At 48.7% G+C, this 24986-nt stretch overlaps 1 protein-coding gene and 1 long non-coding RNA gene across 12 annotated transcripts in view; both read left to right on the top strand.

Moving 5' to 3' along the window:
• ARHGEF7 (Rho guanine nucleotide exchange factor 7) overlaps window positions 1-24986 on the top strand; it is a 130972-nt gene that overhangs the window by 61850 nt on the left and 44136 nt on the right. For 9 of the 11 annotated variants that reach the window (XM_045869715.3, XM_045869718.3, XM_064585896.1 and 6 more), the window contains 2 exons: window positions 9102-9303; window positions 19321-19409. The exons of 1 other annotated variant lie outside the window; for it this stretch is intronic. In XM_045869715.3, coding sequence (XP_045725671.1) covers window positions 9105-9303; window positions 19321-19409 — 288 coding nt within the window. In that variant the 5' untranslated portion in view covers window positions 9102-9104. The remainder of the gene's footprint in view (window positions 1-9101; window positions 9304-19320; window positions 19410-24986) is intronic. One more of the 11 variants, XM_054506411.1, reaches the window with a different exon arrangement.
• LOC135363805 (uncharacterized) lies at window positions 13-8801 on the top strand. Its single transcript, XR_010409873.1, has 2 exons — window positions 13-7809; window positions 8335-8801. It is a non-coding gene; the product is annotated as an uncharacterized LOC135363805 (long non-coding RNA).

The raw sequence follows: 24986 nt of genomic DNA, 5'->3' as shown, positions 1-24986 counted from the left end.
GTAAGTTTGAATGAATGATTGGAGTATGTCGGGGAGATGAGTGTGTGCAGGTATGTCCAGGAAGGTCTGTATGCCCCTGAACTGGGCGCTGCCCAGCCGGAGGGCACTTCGGCTTTGTTCCCGTGGTCCCTTTGCTTGCGTATGGCATTTGTTTATCACCACATTATCCACATGTTACACTTGACTGCTTTTGAGAAACTTGTGTATTTTGGGGGCTATATTTTAAGAGTCCTTAGATGTGTTAATCTAGAGAGATGGGTGCTTTAAAGTGTTTCCCAGATCCCTTGTACTTTATTTGCTTTGTGCAAATGTACAGAAGTATGGGAATAAGAAATTTAGATGTGTAAGGAAGAAATGGCTAACAGCTAAAGAATCAAAAGGTGGTCTTTCTCAGCACGACCTAGAGTGCTTTCCTGAGTCAGGATGTGATTGGTGAAGGAGGGACTTCCTTCTAATGGCTGGTGGGGATGTGGAAAAGGAACTGAAGTGAATGGTTATCCTGGGAAGTGAAGAAAAATCCATGTCTGAGTTGTTAGGATACAGGCTGTGAGCAAAGAACATAGGGCGAAACCACGAAACTGGACAGAGATGAAGTACAGCACTGAATGGGGACCGTGTGCTGAGAGGCCATCCCGCGGTCCTTGTACAAACATGCGGAGCCCTCTTTGGAGTTACTGGGTGATTGCCCTTTGTCGTGTGACTTCACTTTCACGGACCACTTTAATAAACCTGTGTTAGAGACAGATGGTCTTGCACATGAGTCTAAAGAGAACCCAACTCTTGAGGGTTTAAGGACCACAGCTACGTTGTCTGCTTTGACACAGAAAGGAAGATAGTTAAGCTAATGGTGACCCTAAAGAAAGAAATAGGTTAGAGTTATATTTTGTGGAGGGAATTTGACTTTAATTCATGAAGGAAGGAGGGTTGAAAAAGAAGCTATGGAAGGCAATGTAGTTTTCTACATGTTCCTGAACTTTTTGAACACAAGCTAAATTGTTACTGGTTTCTCCTTAGAGCGGCGCCATTACTGTTTCTGCCCTTGTGCATGCTGTGCACGCTGTTCCAGGCGCTGTCCCTGCACTGCTCAGATAACCCTCCCAGTGACCCCACGGGGCACAGGCTTTAACGCTAGGTGAATTTTGCAGAGCACTATTGGGAGTATTTTGATTCCAAATTGAGGAAAAATACACAAACTACTTGAAAAACATTTTATTTAATTTATTTTTTTAAAAGGTTTTATTTATTTATTTGACAGAGAGACACAGCGAGAGCGGGAACACAAGCAGGGGGAGTGGGAGAGGGAGAAGCAGGCTCCCCGCAGAGCAGGGAGCCCGATGCGGGACTCGATCCCAGGACCCTGGGATCAGGACCTGAGCCGAAGGCAGACGCGTAACGACTGAGCCACCCAGGCACCCCTTGAAAAACATTTTAAATTTAGCTTTTATAAAATTTCTGGGGGAAAATGTAAGAAAACAAAGCACACTCTGGGTAAAATACCTGTTGCCTCACCCATTTACCTGTGCTAACTTTTCAATATTTTAGAACATGAATGCATGTGAGGTGGGGGGGAGGGCAGAGAGAGAATCCCAAGTAGGCTCTGTGCTGGGCAGGGCTCAGTCCCATGACCCTGATATCATGACCTGAGCCTAAACCAAGAGTCGAATGCTCCCAGGCACCACTACCTGTGTCCATTTTTAACTACTTGTTTTTGAGTACATGAAGACTAGATTGCAAATATATAATTTCAAGTAAAATGCAGTTAAATGTAATGTTGAATAGTGAATGTTACTGGGATCACAATAAGCATAGGATTAATTTTTAATGAGCTGGAGAAATTTTAAGTTACACCAGAAATAAAAGGCCCTGTGCCATCCCTCCTGTTTAGGATTGGAAGAGACCCCATTAGCTGCTGGTGAGCAAGGAGCAGGGGCAGGGCTTCTCTTACCACGCTGCATGAGGATGACTTTTGCCTTTAGATTTTTCTGCAGGTGTTCATAGTACTTTGAGGTAACTTTCTTGGGTTAAAAATTATAAGGATGGCAAAATATTCAAAGCTGGGTGGTGGGCACGACAAAGAGAAATTGTTTTCTTAATTTCACTTATAATTGTGCCAAAAAGAATAAAAAAGGAATAAACATAATCACGGAGGTGAAAGACCTGTACTGTGAACACTACAAAACAGTGAAGGAGCTTGAAGACGACACCAACAAATGGAAACACACCCCTGGATTAGAGGAGTCCATGCTGTTAACGTGCCCATGGTCCCCAAAGCAGTCTGCAGATTCGATGCAGTGCCTGCCAGAATCACAGTAGTACTGATCCCAGAACTAGAACAAGTAATACTACAGTTTGTGCGGAGCCACAGAAGACTTGAAATAGCCGAGGCAGTCTTGAGGAAGAACGACGCTGGAGGGATCCTAATCCCCGATTCCAGGGCACACTACAGAGCTGTAGCGGTCCCAGTACAGTGCGGGCGGAGGAGTCGACACAGATCAGTGGAGCAGAACTGCGAGCCCAGAAAGCCTACAGCTGTGTGTCTAATACAAATAAATATTATAGAAATCCGTGGCAGAGGAGGCAAGAATATATAATGGGGAAAGACGGGGTCTCTTCAGACAGTGGTGTTGGGGAAAACTAGACCACTTTCTTAAACCACACACAAAAATAAACTCAAAATGGATTAAAGATCTAAATGTGAGACCTGAAATCATAAAACTCCTAGAAGAAAACAAAAGCAGTAATTTCTTTGACAACGGCCATAGAAACCTTTTTCTTGGTATGTCTCCTCAGGCAAGGGAAACAAAAAACTATTAGGAGTACACCAAAATAAAAAGCTTTAGCACAGCAAAGGAGCCATCAACAAATGAAAAAGACAACTTGCTGAATGGAAGAAGTTATTTGGAAGTGACCTATCTGATAAAGGGTTAGTATCTAAAAATATATTAAGAACTTACACAAATGAACATCAAAAAATCCGATTAAAAATGGGCAGAGGACCTGAATAGACATTTTCCCAAAGACCTACATGTGGTCCAAAGACCCATGAAAAGATGCTCAACATCACGAACCACCACAGACTTACATCTCAGAACCACGGTGTGAGAGAACCCCTCATCTCCGTTGGAATAGCTAGTATCGGGAAGACCATTAGGAGGTGTTGACGAGGATGTGGAGGAAGGGGAGCCCTCGGGCACTGTTTTGGGAATGTAAATTGGTGCAGCCACTGTGGGAAACAATATCATGGTTCTTCAGATTGCAAATAGAAATACCGTATGATCAGTAACTCCATTACTGAGTATTTGCCCAAAGAAAACAAACACTAATTTAAAAAGATACACGCACCTCCGTGTTTATTGCAGCATTATTTGTAATAGGCAAGATGTAGAAGCAACCCAGGTATCCAGACAGATGAGTAAAGGTGGTATATATTCACAATGAAATATTACTTAGCCATAAAGAATAAAATCTTGCCATTTGCAATAACAAGGATGGACCTAGAGGGTATAATGCTGAGTGAAATAAGTCAGAGAAGGACAAGTACCACCTTAGTCCACTTGCATGTGTTATCTGATAAATGACATAAAAAGCAAAAACAAACCCATAGAGAACAAACTGATGATTGCCAGAGGGGTTGGGGGATGGGCAAAGTGCGCAAGAGGGAGAAGGAGAACAACAACTCGGGGACAGGTGGATCTCCAGCTACCCGTAACTTTCTATTTTGTTTGAAATTTTCCATAATCTAAAATCAGTTTGCGGCTTCCTGAGCATTAGTTTTGTGATCTCTCGATTGTGTACGGCACCGCCATTCCCAAGGCAAGGACTGGTGTTCTCAGGGTGCGCTCTCAAAGCCCTTGGGCGCACACACTGACTCCGTGCTTGCACCTCTGGTTGGGCAGGTCCCGCCTGACCACCTCGGAGCTTGCTGTCCTCAGAATCTTGCTTCTGGGTCTCTGAATCTGTCTGTTCCTGGACAGCTTTCCTGCTTGTGAGGTTGGCACGTTTGAGCAGTTCTAACGTTTTGTTTGTACGGACCTGGAAATTTTAACTTCCTTATCTTGGCACTTCCCTGTTGCTTCCTCATTACTCTTTTCTTGGGGTGAGTTCTCCCCGCTCCTCACCAGCAGCCTGTGCTGAGCTCTTTCTGTGCCCCTCTGCTGCACACTGGGCCCCTCCCCCAGACGGAAGGGCTCTGTAACTGCATTGGAGAGTGGGGGCCTCAGGCTGTGACTTGGGTCTTGTTTTTCCTCCTGTCTGAGGCTGACTTCATCCTCTTTCATTGGTGAATAAACTGGTACGGACTGCTATGGGGTTTCCTCCTGTCCCTCTATACCCTGAGTTTTCATCCCTTAACTCCTGGTAAGTATGACCGTGGGCTCCCGAAGTTTCCCCCCGCCACATCTGGGGAGAGTAGTCAGATGAGGAGGGGATGTGGTTGCTTCCTGTCACCCTTCACTTGGGGGAGTCCTGATGTAAGCCCTTAAAGCATTTTCTGTCCCTGTGGTCTCTACTACCTCCTGGGACTGGGGCCAGCCCTAGTCACTGAGCTCCCAGAGGGTCTTTTAGGCATGCAAGACTGTATATCTGTGTGTTCCTCATGGTTTAAATCTTCCCAGTTCCTCTGTCCAGCAAGCATGGGAATACTGGGCTGGTTCAATGTATTATGTGTCATCAATTCTGAGAGCTCTTTAAAACCTTTTTACACATCTGAAAGTAGCAAGTGTCTTAATGGCTGATGGTATGTCCTGACAGCATTTGGAATACAAAGGGGGCATCATCTAGTTGCTGGCATCTTCTTTTTGACGGAATACGTTCTGAGGAAACAAACTTAGAGAAGTCCTATTTACACGAGGTCTCGAGACTGGGAAATACTAGCCATTGGAGTAGAAATTGAGTCTTCCCTTGACAGGCTTTTCTTCTTTCAGTGAAATTATGGGTACTTCCAGGAAACAGAGGATGGAGTTCATATGAAGGCAGTGCTCTGGGATATCCTGGTTTTGGATTATTATGATAACTTCAGAATGTGGGATAAAAAAATTGCTTGGTGAGGATCTGGATGTGCACGGTATTGACAAGCAGGCCTTTGTGGGCATCGGGAGGTGGCTTTTAAGAACAGACGTGGTGGGGACAGGTTCCTGCTCCCAGAGGAGGTACTCTACATGTACTCCACCATTTACTCCCCTCACTGACCTGAAACCTACATCTAGAAGACAGCTTGATGAGTTTTTACAAGTCACACAATCCCATGTAAGATCGAGAAGCAGAACATGACCAGTGTCACCTTTGTTAGGTTTGCCTTTCCCAAAGGCATCTGCTGTCCTGATTTCTGACCGTGAAGATGACCTTTACTTGTTTTGTATTTGACATAAATGGAATTCCCCAGCGTATACTCGCTCTGTGAGCGGCTGCTTGGGCTCAGCCCATTATATTGTGGGCTGTCGTGGCGTGTCAGCTTGAACCCAGATACCTCATGAGCTTTAGTGGCAGGAGCACTTAGAAAAAGGGGAAGGAGAGAAATCCAAAATAAGATGGTGGTTAAATACGTGGTTGCGGTTTCCTGACCCCAGCGGCAGTGACTTGAGCACTCCTTGTCCGCGTCGGGCCGTGTGGAGTCCTTGTGGCCTCCTGTCTGGTGCACCCCCTTGCTGCATCTTGCTCTTAGCAGCATTCCTCAGAACAGCGTCTTACATTTATGTCTCTAGTAGGTGCTGGACCAGTGGACATCTGTGGAAGTAGAAATGCAGACCGACCAGGCTGGCCCCCGTCCTTCTGTTGTGGAGTGTCTGAAGTGGAAGAAGCGTCTGTGGTGTTTGCCTGACGTGTGCCTGAGTGCAGAGAATTTGCAACTTGGGGGAGTGTAGTTGACCTCATTTGTCCTGTTCCGGTCACTGTGGCACCTGGTTGCTGAGCCGAGGTGGATCGCTGGCTGTAGGGTGATTCCTGGGGGGCAGTTTGAGCTCCGTGGGGCCCGCTCTGTGTGTGTGCTTGCTTACGTGTTGTGTTCCGTTGTGGAAGTTGATCACCAGGATTGGCTCTGTGCAGGTTTTCTACAAAGCCAACTTGCCCAAGGTGGGTCACAGAAAGGAAGATGGTGGTGGATGACCCATGCAGGAGGACCGTGGTTTGCAGAGATGAGCTGACCCAGCGTGGCAGCCTGACCTGGCTTCCCTCCCCAGAGCGGGGACCGATGTGCCCTTTCTAGTACGGGGCTTCAGCTGCCCCTCGCTGTTCAAGTCTGCCAGCAAGCATCACATGTGAGGTGACTGGTTGGCCAGAGCTTTGTCTTTCAGTGTTGCCAGACGCTCAGGAGATTTCCATACTGAGCATTCTAAGCATTAAATGTGCAGTAGGTACGACGTGTTTAATTTACTAGAGAAGACATTTAATGGATGTATCTAACTGAGTAAGTTTTTGGCATTTATATTAACGTAAAATACGCAAGTAAGTGTTGAACATCTGCCCCTCTTGAAGCCCTGTCCCGCTGTTTGTGCTTCTCTCTTTCTCTCTCTCTTTGGTGACACATGAACCTAGTTTGGAATCAGGTCCTTCAGGACCTGGTGCAGCAGGAACCAGGCAGCCAGCTACTTCCCGCCTTTCCCGTTGTCTCAGTAAATGCCTGTGTGAAGCTTAGCTTCTTAGACCTGCCATGGAGTGGGGGTCTTCGGGTCTCATGCTGCACCCTGGGCCCGAACCTTCCTCTTGCCTGGGTTTCCCCTGTGGCTTCTGTTGGGTCCGGTCCGCGTAACGTCACCATGTCCCAGACCCACAGCGCGGCTGAGGCGTGTGCTGTGATTGCTCGTCCTTTCCTGACCACGTTTTGTTATCTAGAGTTAATAACTGTTGCCTGTTTGAGCTTTCTGTGCATCCTTGCGGACTGCAGCCCTGGTCTTCTGCCTGTTTCTAAGACTCTCCTGTACATTCAGACCTGCTTAGGATTTTTCACTTCTTCCCCGGGAACTCCCCTGCAGTCTTGTGGCCACTTGAGAGTCTCCTGGTTGTTGCCAGGCTCCTGCCAACTTCCGTCTGAGCTGTCCTCCTGCGTCACCCTCTCCTCCCTCTGACCCAGGCCCGTCCCTCCCTCCTCCATAGAGAAGACGTAGCGTCTTCTGTTTTTCCCTGGCTGATTCCCCTGTTTTGGAGGGGCACGTCTTTCAGTAACTTGACGAGAGGGTGCACGGGCCATGAAGTGTTTGAGAGCTTGCATGGCACCACATGCCTTTTTCATACTAATTCTAAGCTTTGCTTCAGTTTTCCATAGTGTAGTTACGACGTGACTTGGTTGGGGCTTCTTTGGGCTGCTTCTGCTTGGGGTTCACGCGGTTTCTTGACTCTGTAGGTTGGTGTCTTCTGCCGGGTCGGGGACATGTTTAGCTGTGTTTCTCAAACCACCTTCCGGCACGGCTCTTTCTCCTCCACGATCCCGATGACGCCAGTCTCAGGTCTGTCATTTTCCACACATCCCTGGGGCTCCCCGTGTTTTCACCACTGTTTTGAGTAAATTTTGTAAGTTCTTTTTTCTTTTTTGAGGTTTTCTGTCTCATTCCTCAATTTTGAGAGAACTTGTAATGGTTTTTGGAGCCTTTTGATGAAAGCCCTTTGTGATCCCAGCATCTGCTGCATGTCCGTGCTGCCGTCGGCCGCTTCACTGGTTCAGGCTGGGATTGTCCTGGTTCTCTGAGTGAGCGGTGCTTTGCCTTGTATTCTCGACACTTGGGAGGAATGCAAGGAGATGCTGCATCCTGCTTTTACGTCTGGTGTGTTTGCAGGCCGTGACCCTGACTGGGCTTGATATAATGGTCCTGTCCTGTGTTGGTAGGTTGTGCTTCCAGTGGTAGCTTAGTTTCCAGAGTCCTTGCGGGGGTGTCTGGTCAGCCTCACCCCCCCGGTATTGCTGGGGTTCCTTCTGGTCCCCGATGACCTTGCTGGATGGGAGAGGGGACATGCTGGGCCTGGGCCCTCCCCTGAGGCTGGCTGGAGGACGGGGGCACATGGGGCCATTGGCTGCCACCTGGTGGGGTGGAGGCAGGGACTCCCTGCCTGATCTTTGCTGATGTCACGAGTGCAGGGGGAGTGCTGGTGCTCCGTGGGGTATGGGACTACCTTTCCTGTCCCCGTGGGCTCCCTGGTGCAGGCAGAGAGGGCACAACCCTGCCAGGGGATGGGTGGGCCTGCACGCTGACCCTCTTTGGCTCCTTTCACCAGGAGATCAGGCTTCCTTGGGGGGATGTGTTTAGTTTACTCATGTTGGTAGTTTCTAGTGGCAAGGCTCTCCAGCACCCAGTCTGGGGTAGATGGGAATAAAAAGAAGCACTAGCCAGTCTGCCTCCCTCCTTTCAGCCTTTCAGAGATGGGCACATGTGCTTAATCTCTGAGGAAAAAAAGCAAATGAAAAGGAGATACCATTTCTTGCCAGCAGTTGGGCGCAAATGAAAATGCTGGGCAATATTCAGTGCTGGGGAGTGTGCAGAGAGCCAGCTCTTCAATACTGTTGGGGGAGTGTCGCTGGCTGTAAGTAGAACCTCTCTGGAGGGCGGTTTGGAAATTGGTACTAAAATTTAGAATGTGTCATACATGTTTTTTGACCTGAATTTAATGTGTAGGCTTATTTACAGGTGTGTTCAGAGATGTGCAGATAAGATAGTTTTAATGCAACCTTGTTTTGCAGTAGAAAAACAGTAGCAATAACCTTAGATCCAGTAATGGAGAATGAGTTAATGGCATGGCCATACAGTTCAGTTGCATGGTTGGTTAAGACTAAAGTAATTATGCTAGAAATGACCACACTGTGTTAACTTTTGATAAATTGTCGAGATGCTCCATATGATTTGATGTAAGTGTATGTATGAAAGTGTGTAATGTTAACGTAGGCCTAACCTTGGCCAAAATAAGGCCTTTTAGACCACGAAGAGGGTTTCCTCCGGGGCTGGAACCGGGTGCTGGTGGTCAGGGTACACTGTAGGAGGTCCCAAACCTGTTTCTGTACTTGAACGGTTGTTCTGCTGTTGGAACAGGGCGGTTATGCTCCGCTCATACTAGTCAAACATCATCTAATTTTATGTGAAGTAGACTCCGTGAAATTTTTCTCCCCCTTCTTCCCTTTTTAGGACATGACCGACAATAGCAACAGCCAACTGGTAGTGAGAGCCAAGTTCAACTTCCAGCAGACCAATGAAGACGAGCTCTCCTTTACGAAAGGAGATGTCATCCATGTCACGCGGGTGGAGGAAGGCGGCTGGTGGGAGGGCACGCACAACGGCAGGACTGGCTGGTTTCCCAGCAACTACGTGCGGGAGATCAAGCCCAGCGGTAAGTGGGGCCCTGCCGGAGGGGCCGCTCTCTGTCTGGCACGGAGCACAGACAGAAGGGCGTGCGCTGCACGTGGGGAGCTGCTCTCCGGGTGAACTGGGCAGAGGAGTCCTGCTCTTGCCCGCTGCTTCTTCCAGAGACGTTATCCTTGCTTTCCTCCGCCTTGGGGTGCTGGCATGAAGGGTTCATCCTTAAAAGGAGCATTTCGTTCAGTCATGATATCCGTTTAAAATAAGGACTTGGGGTTTGCCGTATCACATAGGCTGTTAATTTTTATCACTATGGGTGCTTTTGGCAATGATGTATAATTTGTTTTTTTTGTGTTTATATTTGTATAGTATTTTAAAATGCATCACTTTCCTTATGTTTTCTGTAATTAACATTATTGACTTCTAAAAAGTTATTCAGAGGCTTATATTATTTTGAAAGGGAATAGTCGTAGTCGGCACTTACTTCATTTGTGTTGTGTGATTCTTGAGGAATAGAAGTTCTGAGGCCGGGCCTGTGCTTTCTGTCAGAAGGGTGTGGGTGTGACAGTTCTGTCCTGGGCATGCGTCGCTTCGTGGCTCGTGTCATGAGTCAGCGTTAGCGGTGTACAAAGACTGCTGGGTTTATGAGTGTGGCTGTGTCGTTCTGGACTTCACAGATTCCTGCACACAGATGCCCCTTGAACAAGGTGGGCTTAGGGGTGCCGACCCCCCTCTGCAGCCCCAAATCTGTATAACTGACACCCCAGGACTTAACTGCTAGTGGCCTACAATTGACCAGAACCTTACTGATGAAATTAAGTATATTTTGTATGTCGTCATGTACTCTATCCTTACGATAAAGTTAAAGGAGGCATTGCTAAAAAAGCAGAAGGAACTGCGCATTTGCAGTACTACAGTGTCTTGGAAATGGACCCCTGCAGTTCCAGTCTGTGTTGTCCAAGAGTCCACTGTATAAAAACCCTTGTGCTTCTGTGGACTTGGCGCTAAGTGCCACCCTCCCAGCCCTTCTGACACCAGGTGGGTGGTGTCCGAGCAATTCGGTGACCTCAGAGCTCCCAGAACCCTGGTAATTTCCTAAGTGATAAGAGCACTGGGAGCATCTTTTGTTCTAATACTTGGTCTTTGATCATATTTCCTGATACAGAGCTCCCAGAACCCTGGTAATTTCCTGCGTCCCGAACCAGGGCGGGCAGACCAACATTTTTTCTATTTCCAAACCACATTTTGCTTATCCATTCATTTGTTGCTGGACATTTGGGTTGTTTCCACCTTTTGCTGTTGTGAGTAGTGTTTTGAACCTGGGTGAGATTGCTTGAGTCCTCTCCGTTCTCTTGGCTGTGTGCCTAGGAGTGCAGTTGCTGGTTCCTGGGCTGACTGGGATTCCTGAGAAGCCGCCATGCTGCCCTCCCCAGCAGTGCACGACGGTCCCAGTTTCTCCACGTCCTTGACCACACGTTTTTGGTAGTAGTTGTGGGTGTGAAACGGTACTTCACTGTTGCTGTTTTTCTCTAGTTGATAACAAATGCAGTATCTTCGTTCCAGTAAAGGTCACAGTAAATAAGTTTCTTGGTTACTGTATGAAGTGCTGTTATCGTGGCCTCATTTAGTCCTCACCACGACCCCAGAAGACATGGATATTCAGGGCCTAGGGCACAAATCCTCTTCCTAATGCATGCAGGTGTGGAGTCGGCTGAGCCTGTAGTGCTGGTATCAGGCTGATAGGGATGGAAATGTCGCCTTAATCTTACAGACTCAGCTTCTGGGGCGGACCGTTGTTCCTGGTCAGGCCCTGGGAAGGGCTGAGTCTAGTCTCTGAGCCCAGCTCCTGGCCAGTCCTGTAGTCTGCTGGTCATCCTGGGGCCAAGAGTGCTGCCCTGGGCCAGGAGCTGGGCTCCAGAATGCTGGAGTTGGGGAAGGGAGAGGGGAGGGGGAGGTGGTCTTTGCCTTTACCAGTGAGGGCAGGGGGTCACAGAGCTGCTGCTGGGGCCCGCCATCAGAGTGGAACCTGACTGGGCCTATCTCTTTTGAATCTGGGCCTTGAATTCTGCTATGAATGACTCATTTATTTTCTGTTTATTTATTTTTAAAGATTTTATTTATTTGAGAGAGAGAGAGAGCACGAGCGGGGGTGGGTGGCAGCGGGACAGGGAGAAGCAGGCTTCCCGCCGAGCAGGGAGCCTGATGCGGGGATCGATCCCGGGACCCCAAGATCATGACCTGAGCCGAAGGCAGACTCTTCACCGACTGAGCCCCCCCACCCCCACGCTCCGGGAATGACTCATTTTAATGGGAATCTTGGGCTGACTTTGAGTTGCCACAGGAAGAGTGCAAGTGAATTTTTACTTCTCAGGTATTTCTCCCCACGGAGTTTTGAGAGTTACCTGTTGACAGTTATATGGAAAAGATAGTCCGTGGGTCTCAAAGTCCTCCTCAGGTGACTTTGGGAGTTGTTTCCTAAAGGACTGGGGCGCAGTGTTGCTTTTGGCAGCAGGTGGGTTCACAGTGTGCTGTCACCTTGTGAAGTCTGGTCGTGCCGCACCAACACCTTGCCCGGGGGAGTGTGGGGCCAGACAGCTGCTGGGACAGATGCCGCTTGAAGAACAACTAGCCATTGCATGGGGGGTCGAGTTGACTTAAAGAAAAGTAAGGGGCACCTGGCTGGCTCGGTCAGTGGAGCCTGCGACTCTTTGATCTTGGGGTCGTGCATTTGAGCCCCATGTTGGGTATAGAGATTATTTAAAAATAAAATCTTTAAAAAAGAAAGCCATTACGTGTTTGTGTTGACTTATGTCAGGGGTGACTGCATCCTGTTCCACCAATTTTTACATCTTACCCGTGTTTCCATGTGCACGTGCATGAGAGAGACCCTTTTAAACACGTATGTAACCACATTGGGTCACGTGGAATCCCTGGTTTTTGTACTGAATGGAGACAAGTAACTTTGGAAAATTCCCTGTTTCTCTATTTTTTAAAGTGTAAAGAACACGTTTGCTCCAGTTGGTGATTTCTCATGCTAAGTATTCCTTAGCTGACGGTTGGACTGAAGGAATAACCTTTTGGGAATAACTTCCCGTGCTGTGTTCACAAATTATCTGAGTATATTTTAAGGAAACTTATCTCTTTCTGAGCTTAGTTGTCGGCATTTGAGACAAACGGGAAATCCCATTTTTACTCTGTCACTTTACAACAGTGGAGAACTTGAGGGTCACAATAACATGCTAGTATTGTAATTCCTCAGTTATTTCAGTGACTTTCTGATTTTGGATGAGGATTCCTTTCTGGAAGGGTGTGTTTCAGATAAACATTGTAATTCAGTGTAATTCTTCATTTTCTGTAAACAAAATGTGCCAGATCTAACTGGCAATTATTAAGGATCATTTCCTCGTAAAACAAAAATACGGACGTCCTTTAAATTGTGAGTTTCTTCTTGTTACAATTCTGATTTACGAATCTCGTTCTTGAATAAACACACCCGAGGTCTACCTCTCAGTGACCCCTTTTGAGCTGCCTGTCTCCAGGTGAGTGCTCAAGAACGTCCACTCGATCTGTCCCACTTCTTGGAAGTGTAAGTGGCCATGAGTGTTTGCCCTCGCAGCTGCAGACTGCAGCCTTCCTGTGGGGCTTCACGCGTGTAGGTGTGTGCCTTTGACCTGTGTGTGCTTGCTTTTTTTTAATTTTATTTTATTATTATTATGTTATGTTAATCACCATACGCTACATCATTAGTTTTTGATGTAGTGATCCATGATTCATTGTTTGCGTATAACACCCAGTGCTCCATGCAGTACGTGCTCTCCTTAGTACCCATCACCGGGCTAACCCATAGCCCTCTTTGAAGACCAGTGTCCCCCAAGAGTCTGCAGGAGGGTATTTCCAAAGCTTGCTGCGAGTGTGCTTTTCTCCCTGAGTATGTACCCCCTTATGGCAGGTACCCCTGTTATTTAGCATTTATCTTCCATGCACATTGTTTTGATATGTAAAAATAATGGAATTCTGCTTTTTGTACATACAAGGTGTGTGTTTAATGCGCATTCTCTAAAGAATTTCTTAAATTGGAGACCGAAGGAGAGAAGCAACAAAGCGGGTAGTCCTGGGGGAGAGGGACGTTGCTTGCTGCTACTGTTGAGTCGGTTGGTAGTCGTGGGCCTCGCTACAGGTCATGTGCCCCTGGGGCTGGGGCGTCATGCTTACTTTTGACATGGGAAAGTGACCTAAAACGCCAACTGGGTTTTGGGTGCAGCGATTAATTTAGTTATAGAAGAACAGCGGTATGAATATGATCTGCAAGGAAAGGGGGAGAGGTAACAAGTTTGTTTTTGTATTTCTGGAAGTAAGAGTGTGCGTGTGCGATGTTAGGTTTCTGAAGGCGCCCAGGATAAGGCGGCCCTGGAGGGTAGGCCTGTCTGCTCTTTCTTCCAGGTGTAGATGCGGTAACAGGCGGGAAGAGTTATCCCACATCAGAGTTGTACCTCTGAGGCACAAGTGGGGAACCTGGCATGACGTATGGAGGAGTCTGGGATACGGGGGTATGGAATTTTCCCGGAGTGTGGGAGTGAGTGTTCCTCTAGATTAACGCAGTGTGCGCTCCCCCAACAGCTGTGTGTGCAGGTGCTGTAGGGGATGTTCTGGGCATGGGTGTGGCCGTGTTCCAGTGACTGTGATTGAACATGCTGTTCCAAGGACGTGTCCCCTAGGGCACTTGACATAGAGTAGTTTGGGGGTCAGAGTTGATAGTCCTCCAGTATTAGGGATGTTCTTTTAAAGTTTTGTGTTTGCTTATAAAACACTGTCAGTAGTACGAGCCTGTAAAGACCAAGCCAGGAGGACAGAAGCCCCCGGGGATGCAAGCGGAGGTCCTGCTCTGCCCGCCTCCACATCCAGCCCACAGCTGCCCTCCAGCTCCCGCCCACATGCCGGGACTTCTCTGCGTGGATGTGTGTCCCCGAGATGCTCTCCCTAGGTGCCTTGTCTTCCCTTCCCTCTTCCTCTTAAGCTTGGGCTTTGTTTTCTTCTCCTGTTGCTTTCCCTTCATTGGTAATACTTGACAGTAAACTTGGTGGGTGCTCGGCTGTGACCCGCTCTGTAACACGAGTGCCTCCCTCGACCTTTCTGCCTTTGGTCGGCCGCGTTTTCCACATTCCATCAGCAGGACTGTTAGGAGTACACTGGGTTCCAAAACCACAGGCCACATCTGTTCAGCAGATACTTGAGTGAACTCTGTTGTGGGAACTGGGAGAATAACCGTGAAAAAACCGAAATGTCTTTCTAGAAATCGTGAAGCTTACCCGAGGCTCCCTGAATGGAAAATGAGGTGGAGTAGACAGTCGGGAAGGTGAATGTCCCCTGAGCACTCTGCCGGCGTTAAATAAAAGACTTAGAGGCGGAACGGGGCATGCGCTGTGTAGATCTTACCGGGTTCCCTGGGCCCAGTAAGCCAGCTACAGAAAGTCATTGTTGCGACGAGTTTGAGTCTAGGGAACTCCGACTACAACTGTGTGTGAGAGGGTAGGACTTACTGGTTTTGTCCGCTGTGATAATGGCCTAGTGGTTGGGTTTTAAAGTCTGAGTCTGGTGGACACTGTGAAGTACTGATGGTAAATTGCTAGTATCTGGGATCTCTTGTGTAATGCTTCCAGAAAGAAGAGGAGGGATCTAAGGGTTAACCGTTGAAGCTACAGAAGAGCGTAGACGTTACTCTCTCTCTCCTGTTTCTCTAATTCAGTTGCAGAAAAGCAGGGGCAATGTAATCCTACCGTGGAGGCTCCTGAGCGTTTACTCCTAGCGCGTTCTCGCTGGAAGAGCGGGGAGGACTCGGCACAAGATGCCGTCCAGGTCGAGGGCGCGTGGCAGCGAGGAGGCTGCTGACGGTAGAATGAGCCCGCACGGAGTGAGTGACGTGAGTGACGTGAGCCGGCGTGGGGACTCGTAGCTGAGGTGACCGCTGTTGTGCAGACGAGAGGAAGAGAAGTGGGAATTAGCCGTTCTCAGGGCTGCCTGCAGGCTCTGTTGGTCACTTCTGTCAGGGACGAAGGGGCAGCCGTGAAGGTGGAGCTTTCGGACTGGTTATTCCTAATCGCCCTCTTCTGTAAGCGTTCTTACTCCAGAGTAGTCACCGAAGGGAGCCCGTGATCGTCGAGTCTCGTGCCGGGCCTGTATCCGGCCGCCTTTGTCCGCCAGTGAGGGGGCGAGCACTGCTGTGTATGGTAGCACCCCCTCATTCGCGGGCCCGCCTTTCGTGGTCTGTTCCCTGCGGTCAGCCGAGGTCCGGAAGCAGGGACGCGTGTCGGGAGGTGAGTGGTAGCCTGACACGCTGTCACTCGGCTCACTTCTCAGTGGGCATTTTATCCCCTCAACGTCCTCACCTCACTGGGTGAGCACAGGACAGGGTGGCTATTGTTAGGGTTTTCGTTAATCTCTTACTGGGCCTAACATACCAATTAAACTTTATCATAGGTCTGTACAGAGAGGAAAAATCATGGCATGGGTAGGGTTCGGTATTCTTGGTTTCGGGCATTTCCCGGGGTCTTGGAACCTAGGTCTCACTGGTAAGGGGGGGGTCTCCTGTATGGGCCTCCCCAAGTGTCCCTATCTTCAGTGCTGCTTAAAGGCGCCATGCCCTCCGTCCAGGCATGGTTCTGATTCTGGAAAGCATCTTCTCCTGCTCATTGCTTTTGCTTTCTCCTGAAAATCCTATTAGATAGCTTATTTTGCCCTCTCTAGCTTTTAATCTGTTTTTCGTATGTTTTGTTTTGCTGGGCTTCATTCATTTGGAGTCCACTCCTCAGATGTTTGTGTTCACCACTCTCCCCTCACCAGTGATGGTAGCTGTCCGTTGAGTTCCGTTTTAGTGACCACAGTGTTCACTTCCAGGAATTGTTTCCTTATTTTCCAGGTGTTTTTTCATTTTCGTGGTGCCTTTATTCTTCCTTATGGTTCTTTCTTTCCAGGCGTCTTAAACATACTTACTCTGTAGTTGCCTAGGTTGCCCCATTTCCAGGTCTCGGGTACTAATTTCCCTCGCACGTCCTATCTGTTTACACTCTTGGCTCAGTTCTTCATGAGCTCATACTTTCTTGTTACAGATCTGTCTTTGCGGGTTCAGTGCGGGGGGGGGACCTGTGTACCCTGGCTTGCGGAAGTATTCCTACAGAGCGGAGGAACATTTGCTTCCTGAGGGGCTCCCGGAGTTTTTCTTGCCCCAGGCAATCCTGGTGGGCCTTTGGGGCTTGGTGTGAATTTGGACCACATACCACAGCAGGGTCAGGCTCCGGGTTTTGATTTCTCACAGGCTGCGTCTCCCATCACTGAGTAGCCAGCCCACGTCCTTGTTGTTTCTCTGGATTGGTGGGCAGGAGCTTTAGGCTTCTGTCAGCCCTAAGGGTCACCAAGAGATCCTCCTGTTTGAGTCTGTCTGGCTCCAGCCTCAGCCCCCAAGGACCCTCATTGTCAGTGCCACTAGGAATTCCCCACCCCCTTTTCTCATTTAGCACATTTATGTTTAAATTTTCTTGTTTTTGGTGGTTTTAGTTTATTGCAAGAAAGGGAAGATATGCATCCTCCGGCCCCTGGAAGGGCAGCATGAAATTACATTCTCATAATTTCCCTGCCTCTCAGTCACAGTGGATTGTGTCAATTCTTAGCTATCAGGTGGGCCAAAAAATGAGTTGTTTGGGGTTTTTTTTTTTTTTTTTTTTTAAGGGTACTGGGAAGGCGGAGTATTTTCTAATGTTTCCTGTGCGCATTTTTTGTTACGATTGGCCATGACTTCTCTGGAATATTACACATTAATGTATGTAGATTTTGTTGTTCCTGGTTTTTTTGGAGGGTGGGGGAGTAGGGGAGAAAGTGCTAGAAGGTTCCCTGAGGCTGCACAGGAGTTCCTGCGGTAAACCTGGGAACCTAGGCCCCCGTTGCTGTTCCACTGGGGTGGTGTCACCTCCGGGCATGACTGTCCTGACTGTCCAGGCGCTGGGATGAATGTGCGGCGGGCCCTCATGTGGCTGTTAGCGGGGAGCCTGCCGAGCCTTCTGCCTCAGTCTCGCCGTGTGAGCTGGTCGGCCGGGCGCAGAAGCCTCTTGCAAGCCATGTGTCAGATGTCCGTAGCAGACGGGCTTCCTTACACGGGGCGCCTTCGGTCGGCGGCACCGCAAGCCTGCACGGATGGCCCCTCTGTGAGGCCGCTCAGGACTGGCCCTTCTTACTTTAGGGCCCTCTGTCGAGAACGGCACACAAGTTTTGGGGAGATGTTCGCAAGCCCTTCCATCCCAGTAAGTTCCACGCAACAGCCAGCAAAGCTGTGGACTCCTTCTGTGAAGGGAGCAAAGACCCACCCAGTGTTTGGACTCTGCCTACGTTGTCTGGCTCTCTTCTGCCTACCCTTTGTTTGGATACAATGTTAGTGGCCTGAAACTTCTTTTAAAAAAGCTTTTTCCCTGAGGGTTCTAGAGGGGAGGGGGTGGGAGGATGGGTTAGCCTGGTGATGGGTATGAAGGAGGGCACGTTCTGCATGGAGCACTGGGTGTTATATGCAAACGATGAATCGTGGATCACTACGTCAAAAACTAACAATGTAATGTATGGTGATTAACATAATAAAAAAAATAAATAAGCTTTTCCCTTGTAGTTGTCCTAGTAAGTTAATTGAATACTGTCATCTGTGGTGTTGGGAGGTGTGTCTTAAGTGAAATGAGGCAGTTGGCAAATTATTTGCTTTTAAAATTTAAAGCAGATTCAAGGTAGTAGCATGCACGTTGGTATTTGTGGTCTCGATGGCTGCCATTGAGGCTCCAGTGCTCTCCCCTTTACTTTTATTTGTATTTGTCCCCTAAATTAGAGGTTTTAAAGATGAAAAGGCATTGTTGGGCTGAAAGCATGTCAGTTTTTTCTTCCGTGGTTGCACACCTAGCTACAGATGCAAGATTGTTCTAGCTACCACACTTTCCTTCCCAGATTGGTATTTCTTAGGGGTTCAGAAGTAACTCTTTTCTCACGGAGTTCTCTTTTCCATCCTGTGGGCAGAGAGCAGAATTCTTTCAACTGGAATAACACCCGTTTTGTTCTTCATTTTCAACCCCTTGGAAGAGCTTTACAGTGAGGCATTGAAGGAAGGTTTAGGTGGACAACTGCACAGGAAGGGGAGGGCCCACAGTGGGTATATTTTAGGCCTTTGGGGTTTCTGTTGCTAGGAAGATAATGGCAGTACTGGGCAGGCAGTTGGAATTAGGGGCCTGAAGCTTTGGGAGTGTTTGCGGAAGTGTTTGTGGACAGGCAGGTGGAAGGATGCTGAGCACACAGCACAGGACAGCAGAGGGACAGAATGTCGATTTATACAGGGAAGGTGGGTGAGGATGATACGAACTATATCCCTGAGGACATGCTCCTCAGAATTTCTCCTTGCCCTTGCTCCCCACCAGCCCGGGAACCTTGGAGGAGGACCGGTGGGCGACGTGCACATCCCCCCTGAGAGCCGTGTTCTCGGTTAGCAGACGCTGCTCTGATACCTGTTACACTGAATTAAAGCTGGACCACGTTCAAACACTCGCCTCCTTGCACTCATCACAGTTGCGCTCCCTTCGTCTCCGGTGCAGAGGTTCTTTTCTGTCCCTGCTTGGTGTGGCTTTCTGTCTTCTTTGCTTGTCACTTGGAGCCAGATCCTACTTGTTTAGAGAGCTTTGTGCGTTCTGAGTGCTTTGGATTTCTGAGGTGTAGTCCAGACTGGGGGTTGCCGACATCGGATTCTGCCCCCCCAGTGTTTTATCTTTGCTACACTCCTGAGCTGTGGGTGTAGCTTTGCTGGTGTTCTCTGACCTGCTGTTGGTGATGGAGCACAGTCTGTCAGGTACTGAGCCTGAACAGGGAGTATGGGCCGGGGGACGCTGGCTCGCTGACCTCAGGGAGCTGAACAGCTTCCCTCTTTGCATGGTGGTTTCCCTGGAGGCCCCTGGACCAGCAGCTCTGGGCCATGTGGGGCTGGTGTGTGGGGGTCTCAAGTGCTGGTCAGTAAAACTGTGTTATGTCTCCATTTCAGAGAAGCCTGTATCACCCAAGTCAGGAGCGCTGAAGAGCCCCCCCAAAGGATTGGACACGACTGCCATTAACAAAAGCTACTACAACGTGGTGAGTGACTGCACAACCTGTCTTAGGAATAACATGGGCTTTTTTGGATGTCTCTAAAACCCTGCAGTGTAGAAGATAGGTGAACCACATAGAACCTGGAGAAGGATACAGAAACCATGCATTACTGGCTGCGCAGTTACAACCACCAGGAGTGTTCTGGTGTACTTTCTTCTCGTCTGTTTTACAATCTTGTATTTTTGTTCCAGTATTTATGCAGCATTGTGTACCATTTTTGTCACATAATGTAGTGCCCCTCAGACCATCTCAGGTCTTCAAAGATGAGACCGTAAACAGGCGCATGATGTGATGTGAAGTCAGGCATCAGGTGCGTTTTACCTGTACTCAGAGTAGATCGTAAGTACTTTACATCAGTTACTGTTCCTGGTTTACTTGTATCTTAACAGAGTCTTTCCTGGGATAGATGTACATATATATCAAAAAGCTTGGAATCACAGGAGAGTGTCTACACGTACATAGTAAAGATGAGTGTTTTAGAATCTAAAACTGCATTTTGAAACTTAAGAGCAGTTTGTGAACTTCAAAAACACCCGTGAAGTCTAGTCTAAACCATTGCTATATATACGGCAGAAATAGGAAATGATACTCTTCATTTGGATAACCTTTTAAATTGCCGGCATATATCAGTGAGATAAACCAGCAAAGTGAACCTTGTGAATGTGGATCGGTCTTATTCTGTGGAAAATCTGCATTTTGGGTGTCCTCCCCGCTCCGAGTCTTCCAGAGAAAGTTTCCTGATGGCGGTTGTCCATCTGAGTGCGTGAGGCTGTGCGTCTTTGCCGTGGAGCGGCTTGGGGCTGGTGCTGCCGTGAGCAGTCCTGAGGGTTTCACGGACTCCGTGCTGCTGGTGGGAGAGGGTGAGGACGCGCGACGCTCTGCCATGCTCACCTGTTGCCGTGGCCTCTGCTGTGCGTCTGCATTCTCAGCGCGCTGCGCGTTCACTTTCCATCGGCTCCACATCTTACAGAGCGGTGTGAGCTCGGGAGGGTTCGTTGTCCTCCTCGCATCGGTTCGGTGCCGCTCTGCAGCGGGCCCCGGTGGGGGCAGTGGGTTGTAGCCGTGCGCAGAAATGCGGCCAGCCCCCGTTCTCACATGTGGATGCGGTTCATTGCTTCCTCTCCCTGCCTTCCCCCCCACGTCCGTGCTGCCTCTGCCTGCTTTCCCTTCCTCACTTCTTGTCCCGTGGCCTCCGTGCGATGCCCTAGCTGTCTCAGATTGGTTTTCTTCGTGTTGCCCCACGCCAGGCCCCTCTTCCTACACAGTCCTTCACTTGAGTCTCAGCCTCCGCTTCTCCCGCTTCCTGTTCTTTTCCCAGTCTCCGCTGCTCCCTCCAAGTGCAGGCTTCCACGCCAGCCCTGCGCGGAGAGAGCGCCAGGCTCCCCAGCACAGCCTGTACCCTGACTCGGTGGGCCACCCACCTTTCCTGGTTGTGCTCTGCCCTCCACGGCCTGTTTGGTTCTTTGTTGGAGGTTTGTTCCTGGAACAGGGCTCTGCTGAGGTCGTTGGTTTTTAGTGTGTATTGTGCTGTGTGCTTGGCTCCGTGCACAGAGCCACAGTAAGAGGCGTCTTGTGGTTCTTCAGGGTTTCACAGTACGAGAACTTGGGAGCTGCCTTTCCTCTTGTGTCCTTATGTGGGATGTTGGTTTCTTTCCAGGGGAAGGCTTCATGTGGCAAGTGTCAGCTTGTCTGTGTACCAGTACACGGTGATGTTCTGAAGGAGCTTGCTTCTCTTAGAGGTTAGAGGAAGCAAGTTAGCGCCCCGTAAACTGCTACCAGCTGCATTTCTCCTGTCTCCAGTAATTTTGCTCCCATTAGGGATTGTGTCAAAGTAGGCGACCATGCTTTTCCAGAAGTCCTGGCAGGTCGTTTTCCTTTGCATTTTATGCACGCACACAGACACACTTAAAGATTTATTTACTTATTTTAGAGGAAGGGAGGGAGAGAGAATCCCAAGCAGATTCCCTGCTGAGCATGGAGCCTGGTGTGAGGCTTGATCTCACGACACTGAGATAATAAACTGAGCTGAAATCAAGTCAGACGCTTAACCAGCTGAGCTCCCCAGGCGCCCCTTCCTTTGCATTATAACTTCTGTAGTCCTCTTCAGCTTGAAGCATAATCGGTGCCTTTTTAGATTTCTTTCTTTTAACTGTGCTTGTACAGCGTAGAGAACCTTCATATCACACGTGCTGTTCTGAGTCAGCTACTGTTTAATTCAGAATATGGGAAAACACCTTGACCTCAGAATCACGTCGAAATCATTGTTTACATAACGCTGTGTTAGTAAATAGTGCATGTGAAAATTGCAGTTGTTATGGACTTAGAATTCATAGAAATCACCTTTTAGGATGGCACTCCCATTTTATAGGGGAGAACACCAAAAGCTCTAGAGGTTAAAGGACTTGTCCGAGGTCACACACTGATTAGTGACTAAGTCAGGAATAAATTCCTCTTCTTTGAAGTTTGTATTTATAAATGACATAAAGTAAAACATAGAACAGAATACCACATGCAGAGCAAAGCAGAATAGATTATGCATTCGGCATTTTCATACTGCCTTGGGTGGTTCATTTTCATAGGGAACTAGGTATTTCACAGGAAGTGTAGGTATTTTTAACCCCACTGATTGGAGAAGGTTCTCCAAGAGGAAAGACTGTTCACGAAAGACTGGGTCTCCGCGTGGGCCCAGCGGAGAGCAGTGAGGAGGGCTGGAGGTGGAGGTACAAGCGTATTGAAATTAAGAGAGGAGACAGGCATGAATGGGTTGGATCTGTAACCTGTTTCTCCTGTAGGGTGGTCAAGACAAGCCAAAAACACGGGGGGTTTCAGCTGATTCTTGGTGACTTAAGACCGTCACAGGACATTCATCATGTTTCCTCTTGATGGGATGCCCACTGTGCACACGTTGAGTGTGATGGTGTCCGTGGATCTCTGAGGTGCTGTTAATGTTTCTTTGTTTCTTTCTGTTCTTCAGAAAGAATACTCTCTTTGTCCTTTTTGTTGGCAGATTCTTTTGCATTTCAGATCTAATGTTGAGCCCCTCTAGTGAATTTTTCACTTTATCACACCTTTCAGTTCATAATTGCCATTTGAGTTCGTTCAAATTTTCCATTTTTTTAAAAAAAGATTTATTTGAGCGCGCAGGTGTGTGTAGGGGAGGGGCAGAGGGAGAGGGAGAATCTGAAGCAGCCTCCCTGCTGAGTGTGGACCCCGACACACGGGGCTTGATCACGACCTGAGCTGAAACCAAGAGTTGGACGCTTGACTGACTGAGCCACCCAGGTGCCCCCACTTGTTTTTTTTTTTTTTTTTTTTAAGATTTTATTTATTTATTTGACAGAGAGAGACATAGCGAGAGAGGAAACACAAGCAGGGGGAGTAGGAGAGGGAGAAGCAGGCTTCCCCGTGGAGCAGGGAGCCCGATGTGGGGCTCGATCCCAGGGTCCTGGGATCACGACCCGAGCCGAAGGCAGATGCTTAACGACTGAGCCACCCAGGCGCCCCTACTTGGTTATTTTTATAGTCAAATACAGACTGTATTTGAGTCATCGTTTGACTTGCCTATTTTAGAGCAGTTTTAGGCTCACAGTAAAGTGGGGAGGGTGATGGAGATTTCCCGTGGACCTCCCGCCTCCAGTTGTGCACGGCTTCCCCCTGTGATCAGCGCATCTCGTGGCTTGATGGCGCTCATTTTAGTGCAGGATTGTAACCCACTGTCTGGATGGGCCAGTTTACCCATCACCTGCTGGAGGACATCTCCCTTCCTTCCAAGTGCTGGAAATTATGAATAAAACTGCTATAAACTTGCATGCGCAGGTTTTTGTGTGGGCATGTTTTCAGCTCCTTTGGGTAAATGCCAAGGAGTGCTGTTGTTGGGTTGTGTGGTAAGTTTAGTTCTGTAAGAAGCTACCACACTGTCCTCCCGTGGAGGATTCTTGTGGGACGGCTTCTCCGCATCTGGCGGTGTCCGCGGTCTGGGTTTCCCTGAGGTGCTAGGTATGCAGTGCTGTCTGCCTGCTGACGAAGGATGTGGAGCATCTTTTCACATGCTTATTTGCCATTTGTGTATTTTCTTTTGTAAGGTATTTGTTCAGTTCTTCTGTCCATTTTTAAAGTTGGGTTCTCTTACTGAGTTGTAAGGGTTCTTCATATATTTTGGATGAGTCTTTTACCAGATGTGTTACTTTTTCCCTTTAACTTTGTAGTTTGAGGATAATATGCATGGATATAACTTTTCTGGCATTTATCCTGCTTGGTGTGCTCTGGGCTTCCTGGGGTCTGTGGCTTGGTGTCTGACATTAATTAGGGGAAATTCTCAGTCATCATTTTTCAATCTCCTGTTCCTTCTCCTCCTGGGATTCCCATTACATGTATGTTACACCTGGTGCCGTCCCACAGTCCTTGGATATTCTCCTGTGTTTTCTTGTGTCTTTTCGGTCTTCAAGGATTCCTTTAGGTGCTGGAGCGTGTGGTTCTTTCTTCAGCGTGTCCCGTCTGCTCATGAGACCGTCACAGGAGTTCTTTTCTGTTAGTGTTTCTCTATCAGTTTGCAGTTCTTAAGATTTCCATCTCCTTGCCAGCTTCTCTTGCATGTGGCCTGCTTTATCTGCCAGATCCCTTAGCACATTAATCATAGTTGTTTTCAGTTTCTGGTGGGATCATTCCAGCATTCCTGCCATGTCTGTCTAGCTCTGATGCTTGGTCTCTTCAGATTGTGTCTTGCCTTTTGGTGTACCTTGTGTTTCTTGATAGCTGGACATGCTGTGTCAGGTAAAAGGAAGTGCTGTAAATAAGCCTGCCATGAGATGAGGTGTTGGGGGAAGGGGAAGTGCTCTCTAGTCCTGGGATTGCCGCTCTATCTGAGCGGGGGCCTGTGGACTTCACGGGTGTTTTTACATACCACCCCTGCCCCCACCACAAGATGGGATGGCTGCGGTGAGCTGGGGCTGGGTGTCTCCCTTCCCCAGGTCTTTGACGCGGCTTGGGCTCTGGCTAACACCCTCCCCTGAGGGCAGTCCTCATTAAGAACAGGGGCAGAGCACATTTCAGAACGGTTCTTTTCCGTTTCTCTGCTGGAAACCCAGGGGCATTTTCCTCTGATACTTTGGGAACCTCTTCAAACTCCTGGACTTAAATTTCCCAGTGTTGTGAGGGCATCTCTACAACTGGGTCTCCCCCCAGAGTTGTTAACTCTCAGCTTGTCTGCCCTGAGCCTCCAGCCATCCGTCAGTTCTAGTACCTGTTTTCCAGCCCTGTTGCCGGCTCTCATGCTGGTTCTGCCGGGGCCCCCAGGCTCTGGTGAGTAGGACTCCCAGTGTTTGCCTGTCGGCCTCGCCAGTCTTGGGGTTGGGGGTTTGCCCTGTGGGTCCTGTCCTCTCTCCCACCTGGATCCAGGACACGCTGATTTTTCAGTCTGTTCAGCTTTTTACCTGGTAGGATGGAGTGATGATTTCCACACAGAAACGGGCAGAATGGGAAGGCCCTGTTTGAACATGTTGATAGCAGCTGTTATGAAGCTTTTACCTGCTGAGCCCAGCTCCGGGGCCCCTCAGCCCATTTTCA

The sequence above is a fragment of the Mirounga angustirostris genome, unplaced genomic scaffold, assembly GCF_029215605.1.
Source record: "Mirounga angustirostris isolate CCGP_5_RB_7025 unplaced genomic scaffold, mMirAng1.0.hap1 SCAF_3, whole genome shotgun sequence".
In the NCBI taxonomy this organism is placed as follows: domain Eukaryota; kingdom Metazoa; phylum Chordata; class Mammalia; order Carnivora; family Phocidae; genus Mirounga; species Mirounga angustirostris.
The sequence above is the reverse complement of the archived record's forward strand: the minus strand, read 5'-3'. Positions and strand labels throughout refer to the sequence as shown.